The sequence below is a fragment of the Neoarius graeffei genome, chromosome 6, assembly GCF_027579695.1.
Source record: "Neoarius graeffei isolate fNeoGra1 chromosome 6, fNeoGra1.pri, whole genome shotgun sequence".
Lineage (NCBI taxonomy): Eukaryota > Metazoa > Chordata > Actinopteri > Siluriformes > Ariidae > Neoarius > Neoarius graeffei.
Genome location: NC_083574.1, coordinates 58308641 through 58331206, shown reverse-complemented (window position 1 = coordinate 58331206; position 22566 = coordinate 58308641). Strand labels below are relative to the sequence as shown.

The 22566-nt window shown below is 40.3% G+C and overlaps 1 protein-coding gene across 1 annotated transcript in view; it reads right to left on the bottom strand.

Annotated features, from left to right (window-relative positions):
• LOC132888301 (hydrocephalus-inducing protein homolog) overlaps window positions 1-22566 on the bottom strand; it is a 245581-nt gene that overhangs the window by 38065 nt on the left and 184950 nt on the right. Inside the window, 10 exon segments of the mRNA XM_060924370.1 lie at window positions 88-229; window positions 403-544; window positions 810-993; window positions 1701-1811; window positions 8369-8565; window positions 8706-8876; window positions 9160-9296; window positions 9439-9588; window positions 13342-13492; window positions 22161-22290. Coding sequence (XP_060780353.1) covers window positions 88-229; window positions 403-544; window positions 810-993; window positions 1701-1811; window positions 8369-8565; window positions 8706-8876; window positions 9160-9296; window positions 9439-9588; window positions 13342-13492; window positions 22161-22290 — 1515 coding nt within the window.

Below are 22566 nucleotides of genomic sequence, written 5' to 3'. Positions count from 1 at the left end.
TATATCGAAGAAGCATATTAAATAATTTAATTGAATGTCTTATTTCTTGCAATAGCATGCATGTTTCATAGTATCTGCAGATCTGACCTGGGAAACTCCAAGCTGACTTCTCTTTTCTGTTGAATCCCCACTAAGTACTTCCTTTTTTCCACTTTTGTTTTTTTTCTTCATTTCCTCCTCTCTGAGCTTCTTCTCCTGCTGCCTCTTCTCCTGCTTCCTCTTTTGCTTTCTACAGCAATTCCATAATCAAATTAAATGTTTAATTCCATTATTATTACTTCACTTAAAAAAGCCAATAATCCAGTTTCCCAGATTCAGTTATAAACAGTCTCTCATCCAGTGGTTAAAACATACAACTTATACACTTTTTTTTAGTAAAACTGTCATGGAGCTGAAGTTTACCTGTACATATGTTCCTTTAGCATCTCCAATTGCTGAAGTTCTGCACGTGCTTTGTCTTCTTCACACAGGGCATCATATTCTTCCTCATCCATCTCCTGCATATGCAGCTTTTCTCTTTCAGTCTGTTCCCTTTGTAAGACCTCTGATTACATAGAAAAAGGTTTTATCAATTGTACTCATCAATTTACTGCTCTATTCATCTGTCTGACTTTGTACATGAACATACTCATAAACACAAATGCTCCTGAGGAAATAGGTATCCTATAGATTGTTTCCTATTCAATAGTATCATATACTCCTCTCTTTTCACAATATTTTCATCTTTTCCCTTAACTTCCTTTTCTCTTTTTAATTTCCATCCTGTCATTATCATCTTCTTTCCCATTTATTTTTTTCTCCACCATCACCTGTCATCTCCAGTTGAGCTTTCTCTCTGGATTTGAATTCCAAGTAGCTGTCAGTGAGGTTGATAACATAGATGTGCTGGCGGTTGTTGAAGGCTTTGATGATGACATGGAGTGCAGTGCTTGGAACGCGGCAGTACAGTGTCTCCAAGCCATCAATCACGACGCCTCGGTTGCAGTCGCTAAGCTACAGCACATTGGAAATGAATCAACTGGCACACATCAAAGCTTTTTATACAATAATAAAAAAAAACATAATGTTGAACACAAACGTATGTTTAAATAATGCAGTCAAGTTATGCTGTGGGTGGTTTTACACTCACCGGCCACATTATTAGGTACACCCATACACCAGTTTTATACAGTTTTCTAATCAGCCAATCCCTTGACAGCAGCAAAATGTATAAAATCATGCAGATATAAATAAAGAGCTTCAGTTAATGTTCACTTCAAACATCAGAATGGGAAAAAATTGTGATCTCTGTGACTTTCACTGTGGCATGGGTGTTGGTGCTAGATGGACTGGTTTGAGTATTTCAGAAACTGCTGAGCTCCAAGGGTTTTCACACAGAACAGTCTTTAGAGTTTACACAGAATGGTGTGAAAAACAAAAAACATTGAGTGAGCAACAGTTCTGGAGGTGGAAGCACCTTGTTAATAAGAGAGGTCAGAGGAAAATGGCCAGATTGGTCTGAGCTGCCAGGAAGGATATAATAACTCCTATAATAACTCTTTACAACTGCAGTGAGCAGAAAAGCATCTTCTGCAACAGCAGAAGACCACATTGGGTTCCATTCCTGTCAGCCAAGAACAGGAATCTTAGAATCAAGAACAAGTTCCTATTAAAGTGGCCGGTGAGTGTATAGTGGCCATAAATATTGTGGTGGTTGTTACCTGTAGTCTCTCTGACAGTATCTCTACTAGGAGATCATCAGGCAGTAAACTGTTCTTGCCTCCCAGCTCAGCCACCTGACTCTCACTAGGGAGCCTGTGAGTCGGGCCAGCCTGCACATAACCATACACTGTAAATCACACTCACCTCACATTCTAGGTTATTAGAGGCATATATCAATCTTCCTGAGATGAATACAGCAGGAATATCACTATAGAATCCAGTTGAGTACAATCCAATGTATAAAAAAAGTCAATACAGTATGATTTTGTCATGTTACAATATAAGTGTTTGAAATATGATACAATGCAATTATAGACAAGAAGTTTAAATACAACCCCAAATCAGAAAAAGTTTCGATAATATGAAAAATGAAAAAAAAAGGCAGTGATTTCTATCTTACTTTGACTTGTATTTCGCTGCAGACAATACAAACCCAAGGTATTTCATGTTTTGTCTGGTAAACGTCATTTCATTTGTAAATATATATCCATTCCTGCATTTCAAAACTGATACACATTTTAAAAAAAGTTGGGACAAGGGAAATTCAGGGTAAGTAATGAGTTACAACAATGAAATAATGATGTGATTTGAAACAGATGTCAACAGGTGACTGTAATCATGATTTGGTACAAAATCAGTGTCCAGGCAATGCCAGCGCTTTAAAGAGCAAAGATGGGTAGAGGATGTCCAGTTTTTCAACTGAGAAAATTATTGAAATGTTGAAAAATAATGTCCCTTCAAGAAAGATACAAAGGGATTTCGATATTTCACCCTCTACAGTACATAACATCATTAAATGATTTGAGGAATCTCGAGGAATTTTGGTGCTAAAAGGGCAAGGGTGCAAGCCTAAGCTGAACACAGTGACCTCCGATCCCTCAGACGGCATTGTATCAAGAACCGTCAATCATCTGTAGTTGATATAACCACATGGGGCTCGGGGTTACTTTGGCAAACTTTTGTCAAGCACTACAATACAGAGTTATATCCACAAATGCCAGTTAAAATTTTACTGTGCAAAAATGAAGCCCCCCTCCTAGAACTGCCACCTTATTGTGGTGGAGGGGTTTGTGTGCTTGAATGATCCTAGGAGCTATGTTGTCGGAGGCATTATGCCCCTGTTAGGGTCTCCCAAGGCAGACAGGTCCTAGGTGACAGGCCAGACCAAGAGCAGTTCACCAAAACCCTTATGATATAATAGATCAAGGACCGTGACGTAGCCCGATATGGCGCAGCCGGGGCCCCACCCTGGAGCCAGGCCCGGGGTTAGGGCTCGTATGCGAGCACTTGGTGGCCAGGCCTTTGCCCATGGGGCCCGGCCAGGCTCAGCCCGAAGTGGTGATGTGGGCCCGACCTCCTGTGGGTTCACCACCCACAGAGGTAGCCATAGGGGGCCGGTGCAGTGTGGATTGGGCGGCAGTCGAAGGCAGGGCCTCGACGACCTGATCCCCGAACACAGCGGCTAGCTGTTGGGACATGGAATGTCACTTCGCTGGGGGGGAAAGAGCCTGAGCTTGTGCGGGAGGTTGAGAGGTACCGGCTAGAGATAGTCGGGCTCACCTCCACACACAGCTTGGGCTCCGGAACCCAGCTCGAGAGGGGCTGGACTCTCCACTTCTCTGGAGCCGCCCATGGTGAGCGGTGGCGGGGTGGTGTGGGCTTGCTTATAGCTCCCCAGCTCAGCCGCCATGTGTTGGAGTTTACCCCAGTGAACAAGAGGGTCGCCTCTCTGTGCCTTCGGATCGGGGAGAGGGCTGTTGCTGTTGTTTGTGCCTACGGGCCGAATAGCAGTATAGAGTATCTGGCCTTCTTGGAGTCCCTGGGAGAGGTACTGAGAGGTGCTCAGACTGGGGACTCCATTGTTCTACTGGGGGACTTCAATGCTCAAGTGGGTGATGACAGTGACACCTGGAGGGGCATGATTGGGAGGAACGGCCTCCCCGATCTGAACCCGAGTGGTGTTTTGTTATTGGACTTCTGTGCTAGTCATGGTTTGTCCATAATGAACACCATGTTCAAGCATAGGGGTGTCCATAAGTGCACGTGGCACCAGGACACCTTAGGTCGGAGGTTGATGATCAACTTTGTTGTCATTTCATCTGATCTCCGGCCCTATGTCTTGGACACTTGGGTGAAGAGAGGGGCTGAGCTGTCAACTGATCACCACCTGGTGGTGAGTTGGATCTGCTAGCAGAGGAGGAAGCCAGACAGACCTGGCAGGCCCAAATGTATGGTGAGGGTCTGCTGGGAACGTCTGGCCGAGCACTCTGTCGGGGAGGTCTTTAACTCCCACCTCCAAGAGAGCTTCTCCCAGCATCCGAGGGAGGCGGGGGACATTGAGTCTGAGTGGACCATGTTCTCTACCTCCATTGTAGATGCGGCTGTTCGGAACTGTGGCCACGAGGTGTTCCAGGCATGTCCCCCCGGGAGGAGGCCCCAGGGAAGACCCAGGACACGCTGGAGGGACTATGTCTCTCGGCTGGCCTGGGAATGCCTTGGTGTTCTTCCCGAGGAGCTGGCTGAGGTGTCTGGGGAAAGGGAAGTTTGGGCTTCCATGCTCAGACTGCTGCCTCCGCGACCCAGCCCCGGATAAGCGGACGAAGACGAGACGAGACGAAAAATGAAGCCTTAAGTTAACGGTGTCCAGAAGTGTAATCAACTTTTCTGGACTTGGAGGCATCTGGGATGGACCATCACACTGTGGAAACGTGTATTGTGGTCAGACGAAAAAGTATTCCAGGTCTGTTTTGGAAGAAATTGACGCCATGTGCTCCAGATAGATCAAAAATGAAAAGAGCCATCCAAACTGTTACTAGCAACAAGTCCAAAAGTCAGGGTCTGTCATGGTATGGGATTGTGTCAGTGCCCTTGGCAAAGTGTAACTTACACTTCTATAATGGCAGCATTAATGTAGAAAAGGACAATGAGATTTTGGAGCAGCATATGCTACCTTCAAGACGACATATTTTCCAGGGATATTTCAACAAGATAATGCAAAACCACATTCTATACCCAATTCAAAGACATGGCTGTGGAGGAAGAGGATGGCTGTCTGGTAAAACATCAAATAATATACTGTTGTATTATTTTGAGTGCAATACAGGACAAAGATTTGTAAATAATCATTGTTTTTTGTTTTAATTTCAACGTACCATCACACCTTTTATGATTTGGGGTTGTATAAATACTACATACTTTTTGACTGATTGCAAGACATAATTTCATAAAGCATAAAGAGATATGGGAGAGAAAATTATAGGCTAAATTCTTATGTGATAATTTTTCTTTTCTGAACAAAATAACGTTCCAACTGAATGTAATTTGTTAAGTTGCTTCGCAAAGTGTTTGAAAAAAGCATTCAAAATAATGTTGGCTATTGTTAATATTCTTTGTCTGACAAGAAAAAAAAGGGGAAATAGGGATTGAAATGAGATGAATATACAGTGCTCAGCGTAAATGAGTACACCCCCTTTGAAAAGTAACATTTTAAACAATATCTCAATGAACACAAACAATTTCCAAAATATTGACAAGACAAAGTTTAATATAACATCTGTTTAACTTATAACATGAAAGTAAGGTTAATAATATAACTTAGATTACACATTTTTTCAGTTTTACTCAAATTAGGGTGGCGCAAAAATGAGTACACCCCACAACAAAAACTACTACATCTAGTACTTTGTATGGCCTCCATGATTTTTAATGACAGCACCAAGTCTTCTAGGCATGGAATGAACAAGTTGGCGACATTTTGCAACATCAATCTTTTTCCATTCTTCAACAATGACCTCTTTTAGTGACTGGATGCTGGATGGAGAGTGATGCTCAACTTATCTCTTCAGAATTCCCCAAAGAAAATCATTTCTTTACATCACAAAGGTGAAGGCTACAAGAAGATCAGCAAAGCTTTACTTATCAGTCAGAATACTGTAGCAAAACTGCAACCATCTAATGCCTCGGTCACAACCGGCCGTACATGCTCCTACGGCCGGTCTACATGCAAAAAACGCAAGAAACGCACGGAGGGCGCGCGTGTGACGTGCTGATTTTCGAGCCGTAGACTGGCCGCAGAGGTTCTTTGTCATGTCAAACAAACTCTACGGGTGCTTACGTTTTTTTCAGGTTGCAAGACAAACTTATGGCCAATGTGCGTCTTTCTCCACGAAAAAAAAACGCAGCGATTTGGGAAACGCCAAAAATCGCACGGCCAAAAAATTGTACATCCGGTTGTAACCTAGGCTTAACAGAGACATCCAGGTCGTCCACGGAAGTTAACACCTCGACAGGAGCATCTTCTAATGAGAAGAGTTGAAGAAAATCAGCATGCAAGTTCACTGCAGTTATCTAAAGAAGTAGAAAGCCAAACTGGGGTGACTATTTCCTGTGACACAATACGGCGTACACTGCAGAGGAATGGCATGCTGTCCACGAAAGAAGCCTCTCCTAAAGCCCAGGCACAAAAAAGTCCGCCTAGAGTTTGCCAGAGCCCATGCTGACAAAGATGAAGACTACTGGGACTCTATACTCTGGAGTGATGAGACTAAGATAAATGTTTTTGGAACTGATGGCTTCAAAACTGTATGGCGTCGCAAAGGTGAGGAATACAAAGAAAAATGCATGGTGCCTACAGTGAAACATGGTGGTGGCAGTGTCCTTATGTGGGGCTGCATGAGTGCTGCTGGTGTCAGGGAGCTGCATTTCATTGATGGCATGATGAATTCACAGATGTATTGCTCTATACTGAAAGAGAAGATGCTACCATCACTCTGTGCCCTTGGTCGTCATGCACTTTTCCAACATGACTAAACACACATCTAAGGCCACTGTTGGATTTCTGAAGAAGAACAGGCTGAAAATGATTCAGTGGCCAAGTATGTCTCCTGATCTGAACCCATTCGAACACCTATGGGGAATTCTGAAGAGACAAGTTGAGCATCACTCTCCATCCAGCATCCAGTCACTAAAAGAGGTCATTGTTGAAGAATGGAAAAAGATTGATGTTGCAAAATGTCGCCAACTTGTTCATTCCATACCTAGAAGACTTGGTGCTGTCATTAAAAATCATGGAGGCCATACAAAGTACTAGATGTAGTAGTTTTTGTTGTGGGGTGTACTCATTTTTGCACCACCCTAATTTGAGTAAAACTGAAAAAATGTGTAATCTAAGTTATATTATTAACCTTACTTTCATGTTATAAGTTAAACAGATGTTATATTAAACTTTGTCTTGTCAACATTTTGGAAACTGTTTGTGTTCATTGAGATATTGTTTAAAATGTTACTTTTCAAAGGGAGTGTACTGCAAGGGAATGACCACTTTAGATATCTGCAAATAAGAGACTATGTAAGGAAACACCTACCAAATTTTGAGACCTTTGCAGGTTCTAGTCTAGATGGATGTCTCCGACTCACATCATGCTCGGTTAAAGCAATATCTTACATATATAACACCTTACAATCCCATAGTCCAGTTGATTCCAACCGAATAAAATCGAAGTGGGAGGAAGAAATGGGCATTGTGATCTCTGACATAACATGGAAGGGTGGGTTGGAGCACGTCCATCGATGCTCTAATAATGAAAGACACTGCTTAATTCAATTTAAAATCCTACATCGTCTTCACTATTCCAAGGAGAGATTACATAAAATATATCCTGAGCTCTCCCCGATATGTGACACATGCCTGTCAGCAGATGATACACTACTACATAGCTTTGTTGACTGTCCCAAAGTTCAGGCTTATTGGATCAATATTTTCAAATCAATATCTGAAATACTTCAAAATCCAATTGGAACCAGACCCACTAATTATCATTTTAGGAGTATCTGATGATACTATGAAGTTGACCAACGCTCAGCAATGTTTCCTTTCCTACAGTCTTATTACTGCAAGGAGGTTGCTTCTCATGCACTGGAAAGAGAAGGAGGCCCCTTCTACAAAGTTGTGGCTCAGTGATCTTATGAACACACTCCACCTAGAAAGAATACGATACACTCTTATGGACAAACTCCCCTACTTTGATAAGGTGTGGTCACCTCTAATTAAGTATCTGGCAAATTAAAATCATGGTTCACTTAATGTCAACAAGCTTGACGGAGGAATGGGGTGGGGCCTGGGGAGAGTCGGGAATAGAACTCTGAGACTAAGTTAATGGAGAGTTGGCTTTTTTTTAAATTGTTGTTCATGTTTTTTGTTTTCTTTTGTTCTATTGTGTTTTGGTCCTGTGGGTATTTTGTGTGTGTATGGGTGTTCATGGGGAAAAAAGGAAAAATGATGAAACGTGCGTGTGAAAGATACACGACATACTGTATGTATATACTGTATATATGTATACATTGCTCAAATAAAACATATTTGAAACTTCAAAGGGGGTGTACTCATTTACGCTGAGCACTGTAAAGGGGTAGAATGAGCATGAAAGGAGAGAAACACAACACAACAAAAATAGTAATAATAATAAAGTTTGTAATATGTCAAAGAGAAAGAATTAATGTATGATTCCCTGTCCAATGTTATTCCCAATGCATGTTCTTTAAATCAGTGTAGCTATTCAGTAAACATTTTAGTTCAAATCAGTGAGGATGTCTAAGGTTGTGTGTATAATAGACTGTGAATTTAGCATGTGAATTATAATGTACTGTGAATCTGTTTGAAGGTGATTACCACTGGAGCAGTGAGATTGGAGCCATCATTTTTCTTTGTGCCCATGGTGTTGGCCTTATTGTTTGTTGGGATAGTAGATTTGGGGGCTTTGGAGTCATTGTCTTGAACACCTTCAGCACTGTGCTTGGCTAATGCCTCAACACTGAGAATGCCTACAGCCTGGCTAGCCACAGTCTTCACATCCAACACAGCTGGAGCTAAAAACACACAGACATACAAAATATACAGAAAATTAATATATTCACAAAATTAAAGCTGCTAAATTTACGTACTTCTGTTTTTATTTCCTAAATTTGTGGAAAATGGTAGAAAAGAATCCAGGAACATGTATATTCACCGATACGTTCTGCTGTGCCTGGCACAGACTCCATGACAGCTCCAAACAGCTCTCTGGCCTGCTTGCTTGCAGTGCTGGTTCCAGATGACACAGCCTCTTGTACCACTGAGTCTATGTTCAGACACGCAGCACCATAGTACCTCGCCAAGCTCATTGCCAAAGCCGTCTTACCTACACATACATACAATCATCTTACCAGTAGGAAAGGCAAAACCGAGTACCATGGAAACATAAAGCTTGATCCACTCTATAGATTTATAGGCTTGAACTTAGAATACACTGCAAGGGTTGTAAATTAATAAAATGAAATACAAAAACTTTCAACAGCTATACCACATAGATATCACATATCACACATGATTATTAAATGCCATTTTAGTAATGCACAGTGTGATTTGAGAGTATCTGTGATGTGTTATTATTTAACCAAGAGGTTCAGAGTTTAACAGCCTACCTGAGAGTGGAGCGCCATAAACTACAATGGCAATGCCCCTGCAACTGTGAACAGCTTGGCCTGCTGGTGGAAAATCAATGCCCATGTATCGAGTAATAGCTCTCGAAACAGGGTTCACTTCCAGATCACCCATGCTGCTGACCACATCTGGAAAGGAAACACAGCATCCTCATGATTCATTGTCATTTGATTAATGTACCTGATCTATTCAAACTTTTTTTTTAAAGTCATGAATATTCAGTATTGAAAGGCACATTGTCCATAAAATTCGGTGCAAACATATCTGCACGCCTGGATGTCCCACATTTGGATCGTACAGATGTGGTATCTGGCTCACCCCCCTCCAGAGGGCATTCTTCACTTGAAGCATTTGATAAGTTGTGCTCTCGCCCTGCACACTTCTTCTCCCTGGCATCAGGAGATTGCCATCTTTATGAGAGCCAGTGTTGGATGCGAAAGCACAAGGGACATGTGGATGTTGCCCAGGTTTGGAATAACCTTGAAAGTTTCATCCAGTAAAGAACGATCCCTTTTTAATACAACATAATACAATGTACAGTGGTGCTTGAAAGTTTGTGAACCCTTTAGAATTTTCTATATTTCTGCATACATATGACCTAAAACATCACCAGATTTTCACACAAGTCCTAACAGTAGATAAAGAGAACCTAGTTAAACAAATGAGACAAAAATATTATACTTGGTCATTTATTTATTGAGGAAAATGATCCAATATTACATATCTGTGAGTGGCAAAAGTATGTGAACCTCTTGGATTAGCAGTTGATTTGAAGGTGAAATTAGAGTCAGATGTTTTCAATCAATGGGATGACAATCAGGTGTGAGTGGGCACCCTGTTTTATTTAAAGAACAGGGATCTATCAAAGTCTGATCTTCACAACACATGTTTGTGGAAGTGTATCATGGCACGAACAAAGGAGAGTTCTGAGGACCTCAGAAAAAGCGTTGTTGATGCTCATCAGGCTGGAAAAGGTTACAAAACCATCTTTAAAGAGTTTGGACTCCACCAATCCACAGTCAGACAGATTGTGTACAAATGGAGGAAATTCAAGACCATTGTTACCCTCCCCAGGAGTGGTCAACCAACAAAGATCACTCCAAGAGCAAGGCGTGTAATAGTCGGCGAGGTCACAAAGGACCCCAGGGTAACTTCGAAGCAACTGAAGGCCTCTCTCACATTGGCTAATGTTAATGTTCATGAGTCCACCATCAGGAGAACATGGAACAACAGTGGTGTGCATGGCAGGGTTGCAAGGAGAAAGCCACTGCTCTCCAAAAAGAACATTGCTGCTCGTTTGCAGTTTGCTAAATATCATGTGGACAAGCCAGAAGGCTATTGGAAAAATGTTTTGTAGACGGATGAGACCAAAATAGAACTTTTTGGTTTAAATGAGCAGCGTTATGTTTCGAGAAAGGAAAACACTGCATTCCAGCATAAGAACCTTATCCCATCTGTGAAACATGGTGGTGGTAGTAGTATCATGGTTTGGGCCTGTTTTGCTGCATCTGGGCCAGGACGGCTTGCCCTCATTGATGGACCAATGAATTCTGAATTATACCAGCGAATTCTAAAGGAAAATGTCAGGATATTTGTCCATGAACTGAATCTCAAGAGAAGTTGGGTCATGCAGCAAGACAATGACCTGAAGCACACAAGTCGTTCTATCAAAGAATGGTTAAAGGATATATGCAGAGCCATGGCCTCACTTTCATTTATAAATGCCTTGAGACCTCAAGAATAGCACAGGAATAGTTTTAAGCATTAACAATAAATCTAACAGTCACTTTTATGATTAAAGTGATTTATAATTGGTAGTGGTCTGAGTGAATGACCTTGATGTCCATAACGTCACAACAGGAAGTCTATCGGTCTCATCTCACTTCCGCTATAGACCCCTTCGCAGTAAACGTCATTCATACGTAAGAGGAAATTGCGCGCGCAGCCTGGACTCAAAAAAGACTCAGCGATACCTAGTTGTTGTGTTGTCGGGTGTCAGAATCGTAGCAGTGATGGGGTTAAAATGTACAGAATTCCAGCAGGATCTCACCCATTCCAAAAAAAAAAAAATCGTCGACGTCTATGGCTAGAAGCCATCAAACGTGTAGACTGGGATGAAAGCACTATCAAAAATACGCGGGTTTGCAGCGCCCACTTCATCACAGGTAAGATCAGGCTATTTATTAAATCTTTCTTTTTTATTCTTTCTAGTCTTCATTTATTGATGTAGCAAAATACTTTGGTAACGTTTGTCTGATTAGCTGGGTCATAGTTACACAATGTAATGAATATTGTTAGCATGTTAACTTAGCTTTGCATGCAATTTTGTTTGTAGGAGAGATCTCGCTTGACTCAAGCAGTCCAGATTTTGTGCCATCATTATTTGTGTATGCTGAAAATCACAATTTTAAAGCAAGGATGGAAAGGTAAAATTGTGTGCCCTCACTCTAAATGCCAACTTACGTTGACTGCTCTAACCTAGCTCCCACCCCGTTCAGTTTCATTTCTGGTCTCTGCCTCTCGCTTTTTACGCAGCTCTGATTTCTCTTAGCTGCACTCTTTACACTATCATTCCTTTCATGCCATTACCTCCTGCAAATTGCTGTTTAGTGTTGGTATTTGCTGTTGTAGCTAAAGCCACATTGCCATCACATCACTGGCATAATTTGATTAAAACAAAATGAATATGAATGTCCCATTGTTAATCAAGTTGTACATGCCCGCACATAACATAATCATATGCGTCTAAAGACTTGTAGGCACGAAGGTTTTCGTGGGTGTACACTGAAGTCTTGTCAATAAGGTACGAGTATATATCTGGCCATTGTATACCAGGGAACTTACTAACATCGTCTGTCCACTCTTTAATTAAATACGGATCCGGTAGGCGATGTCCACCTGTTAGAGTTAACTTACTTATGTAGCATTCTCGATCTTGTAACGATAATTGTTTTGCATAATCTGACAGCTCATAATGCCGGTCTATGGGCAGCGCCATTGTTTCTGAGTCCAGGCTGCGCGCGCATCCTGGCAACGGTCGGTTTGTTTACAAACATGTGAAGGGGTCTATACTAAAACACAGAGCTGACTACAACTTTGATCCTCCATTTTGAGCTAATTTAATACCATGCCATGTAGATGTGTTGCTGGCTGGTACAGCAACATGACAGAAGCTGGATTTACGTTGCATTCACGGCTCAAGAACGTTCAAACTGCAAAGATTTGGATGCATTTTATGAGAAGTTCACGGGCACATTGGGCGCCTATGAAGTGGTCTCTCCTCTGCTCTGCACATTTTACTGAAGACATGTATGAGACCTCTGATCTGTTGAGGAGCGTTAGCTATAACAGATAGGGTCCCCCCCGCCCCTCGAGAGTGGCAGCCAGTTACAGCAGCTCCTCTCCTACTTTTCATTCTTACTTTTTTTTTTACCTTTTTTTAATGTTCTTTTTAAGTTTTTCACAGTTTACTTAGTTTCTTTTAACTACTATTTATTTTACTATATGAACTATGTTCGGAACACGCGTTTTTTTCTGCTTGTTTGTGGACTTCTGTTCGCGCTCACATCGGGGGAGCCGGCGCACAGCCATGGGGCTATTGTTTACACCAGGGTACAGCTGCTAGCACTCAGTAACACTGTTGTGATCCCCGAGGAGATTCCGGACATACCATGGGAATTAAGGAGGCGGAGAAGGGGAAAATGTGCTGTTGTTGAGCGTCATGCCAGAAAGAGACACTACAAACCTGTCCTTCCATCCGCTATCATGGGGAATGTAAGCTCTCTTCCCAATAAAATGGATGAGTTAGTGGCGCTGACTCGGCACCAGTGGGAATACCGGCAGTGTAGTCTGATGCTGTTTACAGAGACATGGCTAACCGAGCTAACTTCGGATGCTAACATTGCGCTTGATGGCTTGCAAATTCAGCATGCAGACAGGACAAAGGAGAGCGGTAAGAGGAAAGGAGGGGGACTGGCTGTGTTTATCAACAATAGATGGTGGACCGAGAGGTTGCGCGGGAACGGGCCGAGTAACAACAAACAACGCAATGTCCCCGAAGAGAGCTCCAACAGTCGAGGAGATTGATGACATTAAAAAAATCCCTCGACTTTTTGGGTGAAGAAATCTCTGCTGTCAGGATGCAGCAGAAGACCATCCTGGACTTGGTGGAAGAGGTCAGAGCTCTGCAGCTGCAGAACACAGAGAAGGCAAAGAAGATTGCCTTTCTCGAGAACCGAGTGGAGGAGCTGGAGCAGTACACCTGGGTAAACAACATCATTGTGACCAGACTGCAGATAAAACCCCGGACATATGCTGGAGCAGTGGCGAAAGGAAATGGAGAGGAGCAGAAAGAGGAGGATGCTAACTATGTGGAGCAACAGGTGTTAGCATTCCTGCACTCCAAGGGTATAGAGGTAAAAAATACTAACATAGAAGCATGTCACCCTCTCCCACGGAGAAGCAACACAGAAAAACCGGCTGTAATAATATGATTTGCCAACAGAAAGTATAAGATGCAACTATTAAAGCAAGGGAGGAAACTGAAAGGCTCAGATGTTTTTCTGAATGAGCACTTAACAAAAAAATAATGCAGATATTGCAAGAAAGGCGAGACTCCTGAGGAAACAGGGGAAAATCCAGAACACTTGGACACAAAACTGTAAGATTTTCATAAAGCTGAAGGGATCTCCAGAAGAGGCCAAGATCCTGGTCATCTGAGATATTGGGGAACTGGACAAATTCTGAGGGAGCCAATCAAAGCAACTTACAATCATGACACAAGGACTGGACACTGGACACAAGAACTGGACACTTTCCTTTATACTGAGCATAAAACACAAGATATGGAAAATAATATTGATCCGGAAAATAATCTTTTCAGCAACATCAATATCAGCTGCCGGTATTATACTGAAAACAACCAGAGAAGGAAATAAGATATCAATTATTCATTTCAATACCAGAAGTCTGTATGCCAATTTCCATAAAATGAAGGAATATCTCAGTCAGTTTAATACTCCATTCAATATAATAGCCATATCAGAAACTTGGATTAATGATGAGATGGGAGTAGATTTTGAGCTGAACGGATATGAATTTAATTATATAAACAGAAAGAACAAAAGAGGAGGGGAGTGGCAATATATGTTGATAATAGTTTGGAATATAAAATTAATAACAAAATGACGGTAGCTGTTGATGATTGGATAGAGTGTATTACAGTAGAAATATGTTGTGAAAAAATGAAAAATATAACAGTGAGCTGTATATACAGGTCTCCTGGATCAAGCATAGAAGTTTTTATAGATTGGATGGAAAGTATGTTTATAAAATCAACACAGAAGGTCATGTACATCTGTGGTGATTTTAACATCGACCTCTTAAATAATAAAAAACCTAAAATGACAGAAGAGTTCATTAACTCAATGTTCAGTATGGGACTGTATCCAACTATTACTCACTACGTTTACATGCACATAGAGAGAATCGAATTTCTGCCATTGCTCGACTGAAATCGAAGTTCAAAATGCCATGTATACACCTTAATTCGGCTGAAATTGAACCGAACTTGATTTCTCGGAATCGAGCTACACGACCTAGTTTATGCGATTTCTGCCGAGCTACTTTGTGCATGTATACCCTATCGAGCTAGTTGTCGAGCTACTTCCAGAAGTGACGAGTGACGAGACCACAAGCGGGAAACACAACAGCCTCGGTCGGCATGACAACAGTAGTAGCGAGCAGCAGAAGAGGTCAGGAGGAACAAACGAAGAAGAGAAAATGGCGATGTAGAGCTCTCTGAAGTGTGGGTGGAGCACAGAGGACGGCAGGACAAAGCTTCTGGTACCAATAGGCTTTTTATTGTCAGACTTTTCAGTTTAACAGCCTACTTTTATTCTTGAGAGAAGCGCACGCGCGCGCGCACACACACACGCGCGCGCTGTGTTCTAGTCCCGGGATGAGCTGTCCCCTCTGCTCTCCCTCTGCCTCCTTAAATAGCGCGCGGTTACTGGGAAGACACACAAACACAGGTTAATTACCGTCAGGTGTACCGTCGTTCTGCCACTCACCTTCCCTGGCTCCGCCCTCCTGTCACAGACCGGCGCTTGACCACGCCCCCACTGCCACAGGCAAGCAGAAATGTGCACTTCTGGAGCAATGAGGAGACAGAGTTCATGCTCATTCAGCTTAAGGAGCTGAATATATTAAAATTCATGGACGGGAGAAAAATGCGCAATGGAAAACACGGAACTGATAACTTTGTTTACACTCTTGAATAGCTCTTCTTCATGATGACAACCGGAAGTGTACCAACACGATGGGGCGTGTTGCGCCATCTGTGGCTCGGGTGCACAATGCACCTCACACAATAGCCCGATTTCATTGTGTGCATGTAGGATTGGATTTCTCTGGCACCCTGCTGGGACCTTCAGCTCGATTACCGACAGCAGCTCGATTTGGATGTGCATGTAAATGTAGTCACTGTTAGGACTGAGACTGTTTTGGCCTCTAGAGGCCACTGTTATTTCCTTATCTTGTCATGTTTGTTTTGGCCTCTAGAGGCCGCCACTGTTCCTGTGTTTTGTGTTGATTGCCTGATTGTCCTCATTAGTGTCACCTGTTTCCCATTTAGTTGTGTGTATAAATACCCCTCTGTTTGTTCCCTTGTCACCGAGTCTTTTTCCTATGTTATGCTGTTAGTGCTAGTTCCCTCTGTCCCATGTACCTTGCCTGTGTCTTTGTATTCTTGGTTTTTGCTTCTTTCCTTTGGACTTTGTGGATTTTGTTTTTGACCTTTTTGATCTTCTGAGTGTTTGAGTTTTTGCCTTTTTTCTTATTTGGATTTTGGACTTTGACCCTTTGGATATTTTTATTTTTGTTATCTTCTGAGCTTTTGGATTTTCTTTTAGTTTTTTTTCCATCGGATTGTAAATATTGTACATAGTGTAAATAAACTGTTTTTGATACTCTACTTTCGGCTCATGCCTCTGCACTTGCGTCATCCCCCTAGTGGCCTAGTGGGGGTTTGCTGGATTATCACAACAGCGAACTGGGTTCGAATCCCAGCAAAACCCTAACAATTACCAGACCAAGCAGGATCACTTCTCACAGCACCACTATAATATATTTACTAATATTTTGGAAAATAATATAGAGTGTGGACTACTATTAACAGATATTAGTGACCACCTACCTATTTTTAATGTATATTACTGTAATTATAGCAAGAAAAAGGATACTAAAAATTATAAATATATAAGAGTGAAAACTGAAGAAACCATGATTGCACTAAAAAATGACTTAATGATACAGGACTGGAATGTAGTTTATAAAGAAAAAGATGTTGATAAAGCATATGAGGAATTTTTAATAATATTCAATTAACTTTATAATAAAAATTGTCCTATAAAGAAATATATTAATATACATAAATATACAAATAGTCCGTGGGTCACCAAGGGGCTACAAAATGCCTGCAAAAAAGAAAAATATATTATATAGACAATTCTTAAAGCATCGAACTATAGAGGCAGAGGAAAAATATAAAAAAATATAAAAATAAATGAACTAATATTATGAGGATATGTAAGAAAGAGGGCGGCACGGTGGTGTAGTGGTTAGCGCTGTCGCCTCACAGCAAGAAGGTCCTGGGTTCGAGCCCCGGGGCCGGCGAGGGCCTTTCTGTGTGGAGTTTGCATGTTCTCCCCGTGTCCGCGTGGGTTTCCTCCGGGTGCTCCGGTTTCCCCCACAGTCCAAAGACATGCAGCTTAGGTTAACTGGTGACTCTAAATTGACCGTAGGTGTGAGTGTGAATGGTTGTCTGTGTCTATGTGTCAGCCCTGTGATGACCTGGCGACTTGTCCAGGGTGTACCCCGCCTCTCGCCCGTAGTTAGCTGGGATAGGCTCCAGCTTGCCTGCGACCCTGTAGAAGGATAAAGCGGCTAGAGATAATGAGATGAGATGTAAGAAAGACTATTATAATAAATTAGTGGAGAAAAATATAAACAATATTAAAGGTATATGGACTGTACTAAATGGTATTGTGAGAAATGGATCCAAAACTACAAATTACCCGGAGTACTACACTGAAAATGATAAGACCATAAATAATATGGAGGATGTGGTTTTAACCAATTCTTTGTAAATGTGGGACCAAATTTAGCGGCAAAAATAAAGGAACCCGAGACAACACAATGTGGGGACATAGAAGATATGGGGGATAGAAATCCAAGTACAATTTTTCTAACTGCAACTGATGAGGAAGAAATTATCCAAATTGTAAGAAAATGTAAAAACAAAACCTCTACAGACTGGAATGATATAGACATGCTAACAGTAAAGACAATTACTGAGGGAATTGTGAAACCACTCACCCACATCTGCAATTTATCTTTTCAATCAGGTACATTTCCAGACAAAATGAAAATTGCAAAAGTGATACCATTGTTTAAAACCGGAGATAGACACCATTTCACAAACTACAGGCCTGTTTCTTTACTCCCCCAATTCTCCAAAATACTCGAAAAACTTTTTTCAGATAGACTGGACAAATTCATTGAAAAACACAACCTCCTTACAGACAGTCAATATGGATTCAGAACGGACAGATCAACATCGATGGCACTAATGGAACTAATAGAGGAAATCACAAAATGTATAGACAATAAAAAAATAGCAATTGGAGTATTTGTGGACCTAAAAAAAAAGCATTCGATACCATTGATCATAGTATATTATTAAGTAAACTAGAAAAGTATGGTGTTAGGGGAGTTGGGTGGAGCTGGCTGTCGAGCTATCTAAGAAACAGGCAACAGTTTGTGCAGATAGGTGACCATAAATCTCATTTCATGAACATTACATGCGGGGTACCACAGGGGTCAATATTAGGTCCGAAATTATTCATATTATATATTAATGACATATGTAGAATTTTGCGAGTACTGAAATTTGTTTTGTTTGCAGATGACACCAATATTTTTTGTTCCAGTGAGAATTTGCAGCGGACTTTAGAGACAATCACAACTGAAATAAATAAACTAAAACTATGGTTTGACAAAAATAAATTATCATTAAATCTAAGCAAAACAAAGATCATGTTGTTTGGGAGACACAAAATAGATTGTAATGTAGAATTGATAATAGACAATACTAAGATAGAAATGGTACAGGAAATTAAATTTCTTGGTGTGATTTTGGATCATAAAGTCTGCTGGAAACCTCATGTAGGATACATACGAGCAAAACTGGCAAAGTGCTCGGCAATTCTGTGGAAAACAAAACATATTCTTGATTGCAAATCTTTGTATACTCTATATTACTCATTATTTTTGCCATATCTGACTTACTGTGTCGAAGTCTGGGGAAACACCTACAAAACCACTCTGCAGCCGATATGTACAATACAGAAAAGAGCAATAAGGACAAACAAAACAGGATACAGAGATCACACAAACCCACTATTCATAAAATCACACATGTTGAAATTTATGGATCTGGTCAAATTCAGAACAGCACAAATAATGTATAAAGCAAGAAATAATCTATTGCCAAAAAATATACAAGGAATGTTTAGTAAGAGAGAGGGGGGATATAATCTAAGGGGAGACCTAAATTTTAAAAAACCAAAGGTTCAAACAAATATGAAAAACGTGTGCGTATCGAGCTGTGGGGTGACTTTATGGAACAGACAGGAGACAGAAATAAAACAAAGTGCAAATATAAATCTGTTTAAAAGAAGGTACAAAAAAATATTTTTAAACAAGTATATAGAAGAGGAAGTATGTCAATGGAGGATGATGAGGGATAAATAGAATAGAGTTGATTGTTATATTAGAACTAATTTAGTATATGGTATATATGGTATGTATTTATTTATGGGGATAGTTTATATATTCATATTTACAGGGATAGGTATGTAGTAGATATTTTTGTAATTATATATTTATATAGATATTCATGAAGTGTATATATGGTATATAGTATATATATATTTTTGTAATTATATATTTATATAGATATTTGTGAAGTGTATATATGGAATGTAGTATATATTTATTTTGTAATTAAATATTTATATAGATGTTTAGGAAGTGTGTATATATATGGTGTGTAGTATATATCTATTTTTGTAATTATATAGATATTCATGAAGTGCATATATGGTATATTTTTTTTAGGTGTATTAATGAAGTTTGGATTTCGGGGTAGTTAAAAAGGGGTGGGAAATTAAAAAAAGTATTGTACTTCTTCCCACTCCTTTTTCGAACAATGTGCAGTGTATTGTAATGTCTGAGCTCTTTATGTATTTTATTTATTAATTTTTTTGTCACTTTCTCGTGTTCTTTCTTTTGTATGTATAAATAGTTACATACATTTTTTTATACATGTTCGAAATAAATAAATTCATTAATTCATTCATTGTGTAACCCAGGGCACATCACTATTAAACAACGGGATAACAATGTTATAACAACGGGAGCTATGGATAGCAGGAGGTTGGTTGGGATAGGGTCCAATAGACATGTAGTAGGACGGCTACATGTAAGGAGTTTGGACACATCACTATCAGTAAGAGGAGTAAATGAAGAAAAAGATGCAGTAGGACTTCTGCATATTGGGTTAGTGGGCGATTCAGTAAACTGGCTGCTGATGGTGGCCACTTTGTCAACAAAAAATGAAGCAAAAATATCTGCTGTCAGATTGGTAACGGGTGGTGGCGGTGGCGGATAATAAAAGGTTATCTTATCTTATCTTATCTTATCTTATCTTATCTTATCTTATCTTATCTTATCTTATCTTATCTTATCTTATCTTATCTTATCTTATCTTATCTTATCTTATCTTATCTTATCTTATCTTATCTTATCTTACAAGCCCGTATTGAAAGAGGGTGCAGTATCAACAATTAAAGGAAAAAAACTACAAGAAAAGGAAAGTATTTATTTATTTTAAAAGGAAAGTGAGTTCAGTTGCACCAGTTCTCCCGGAGTGAGCCTAGGGTTGCTGCTAAAACCTGGGACGGTATAGGACGGGACATATTGCTCGGGCAGTGACCTCCCCACGGTTGTCGCTAAAACCGGTGACATCCTGTTCCATCCCGGGTTTTAGTAATTGCCTGAGCCGAGCAGTAATGACGGAATGCACATTATGAAGAAAAGTGAATGAGTGTAGGAGCCGTCTTATTTCTAAACTGGATATTGCTGCCATCTCGCCCTTACGTGGACGAACGGAGAACTGAACAAACAACTGAAAGTCAGATTGTTTCAAAACAATTGGCCACAAGATCAGCCTTCAAGAAGCGAGAACACAGACGGGTAAGCTCCAACTCTCATTTGGAAAAAAACAACAACACGTTGTTTACCTGCATTTAGATTAATACATGCAACTTGTATTGTGTATTTAAGTTACCGGTTTAAGATTATTTAATTTGCTTCAGAATGTGATTGGCTCAGTTCATCTGATTATTTAATTAGCCTTTTACGTTTTATCAGTGAAAATGCATGCATGTACATGTATGTTGCATAAGTTATAACACCTATCCTGTTTTAATGAGAGTCAACCCACAAGTCAGGAACGGTATTTCATTTCACCGTAAACTGGTTCTTGCTGTGACGTCACACACTCAGGGCTGGCTGGCTCAGCGGGGCAACTCAAATGCCAACTTTGCGGTCGATTTTAACTCACAAAAATATTTTTTTTTTATTCCCATTTATGCAGCATACAAGAGTCAAGGATAGAGATGCTATCCACTCAGAAATTTATTTAAAAATAAAGGCTCTGTGTATCTCCTTTAAAGAAGAATAAAGTTAGTGTTTTGGAATGGCCAAGTCAAAGTCCTGACCTTAATCCAATCGAAATATTGTGGAAGGACCTGAAGCGAGCAGTTAATGTGAGGAAACCCACCAACATCCCAGAGTTGAAGCTGTTCTGTATGGAGGAATGGGCTAAAATTCCTCCAAGCCGGTGTGCAGGACTGATCGACAGTTACCAGAAACGTTTAGTTGCAGTTATTGCCGCACAAGGGGGTCACACCAGATACTGAAAACAAAGGTTCACATACTTTTGCCACTCACAGATATGTAATATTGGATCATTTTCCTCAATAAATAAATGACCAAGTATAATATTTTTGTCTCATTTGTTTAACTGGGTTCTCTTTATCTACTTTTAGGACTTGTGTGAAAATCCGATGATGTCCCGTATTTTGGTCATATTTATGCAGAAATATAGAAAATTCTAAAGGGTTCACAAACTTTCAAGCACCACTGTATATAGCATACAATCTCTGATGGATGTTTTTTTTTTTATAACTCTAACAGCCTCTGTCAGTACTTTTGCAAAAAGTTTTTCAAAAAACAGCAATACATCACACGTGAGTTTTATAGACTTTATCAGTACACCAATGTGGAAAACCAATGTGGCCCAGTTTTACAAAAAATAAAAAAGTCAAATCAAGAATCTACACCTTAAATTATACTGTTTCTGCTGATTATACCAGCTGTTACATGGCATATGTTATTTGAAAACCACAAATCAACCAATTTATTTCACAAATCATTGTTACTATGGGGACTGCCTGCATAGCCACATGTATCTCTTTTACTAAAAACTGGATTTTAGATTCCGATATGCATTTTCAGTCACTTTAAATGTAATCTCTGCCTATTTTGGTGCTTTCATCAAACAAAGGTTTTGGTCAAACAAACCTAATTAATCGATTGCATAGGATCACTCAGGACCAAAGATAAATGAAAAACAAACAAACAAATACCCCCCCCCCCAAAAAAAAAAAACAACCAACCTATAATCAGTATTGTGCAGCTGTCTCAAAATAAATCAGACAATACTACTACTAATATGTCATTTTGGTGAAACACAATTATGCAAACAAGACCATGCTAATTCATCTCAAACATTTTAAGATTTAATTTTTATTTTAGTAAAACTATTCTTTGATGGAAGTGAAAGAGGAAATAATACCTAGTTCAGGATTCTGGGACCTGTGCTCTTGGTAGTAGTCAAGAAGCTCAGGAGGCAGAGGCTCGCCAGGGGCTCGAGGGGGTAGCAGCAATCTATTATGTGCATCATATCCTTTCATCAACCGCAGGATCTGGGGAGAAAGATGGATTAAATTTATACAACACAGAACACGTCTGTGGAGAGTTGAGTGGTTCAATAAATTGACATGGTCAAGTACTTGTCAGGATTGGGATATAGAGCGTGTGGTTTGAGGTAATGTTTGATAATGACAACATCAAGGGCATCATGGCACTGAAAGCTGAGGTGCTGCCCAACCAGATGCTGTACGAACAAAGTTAAAGATGCTGACTGCAAAGGTGAATTCTGGGCAAAATGTTCCATTTCTATTGCTGTTGGAGTTTTGAGA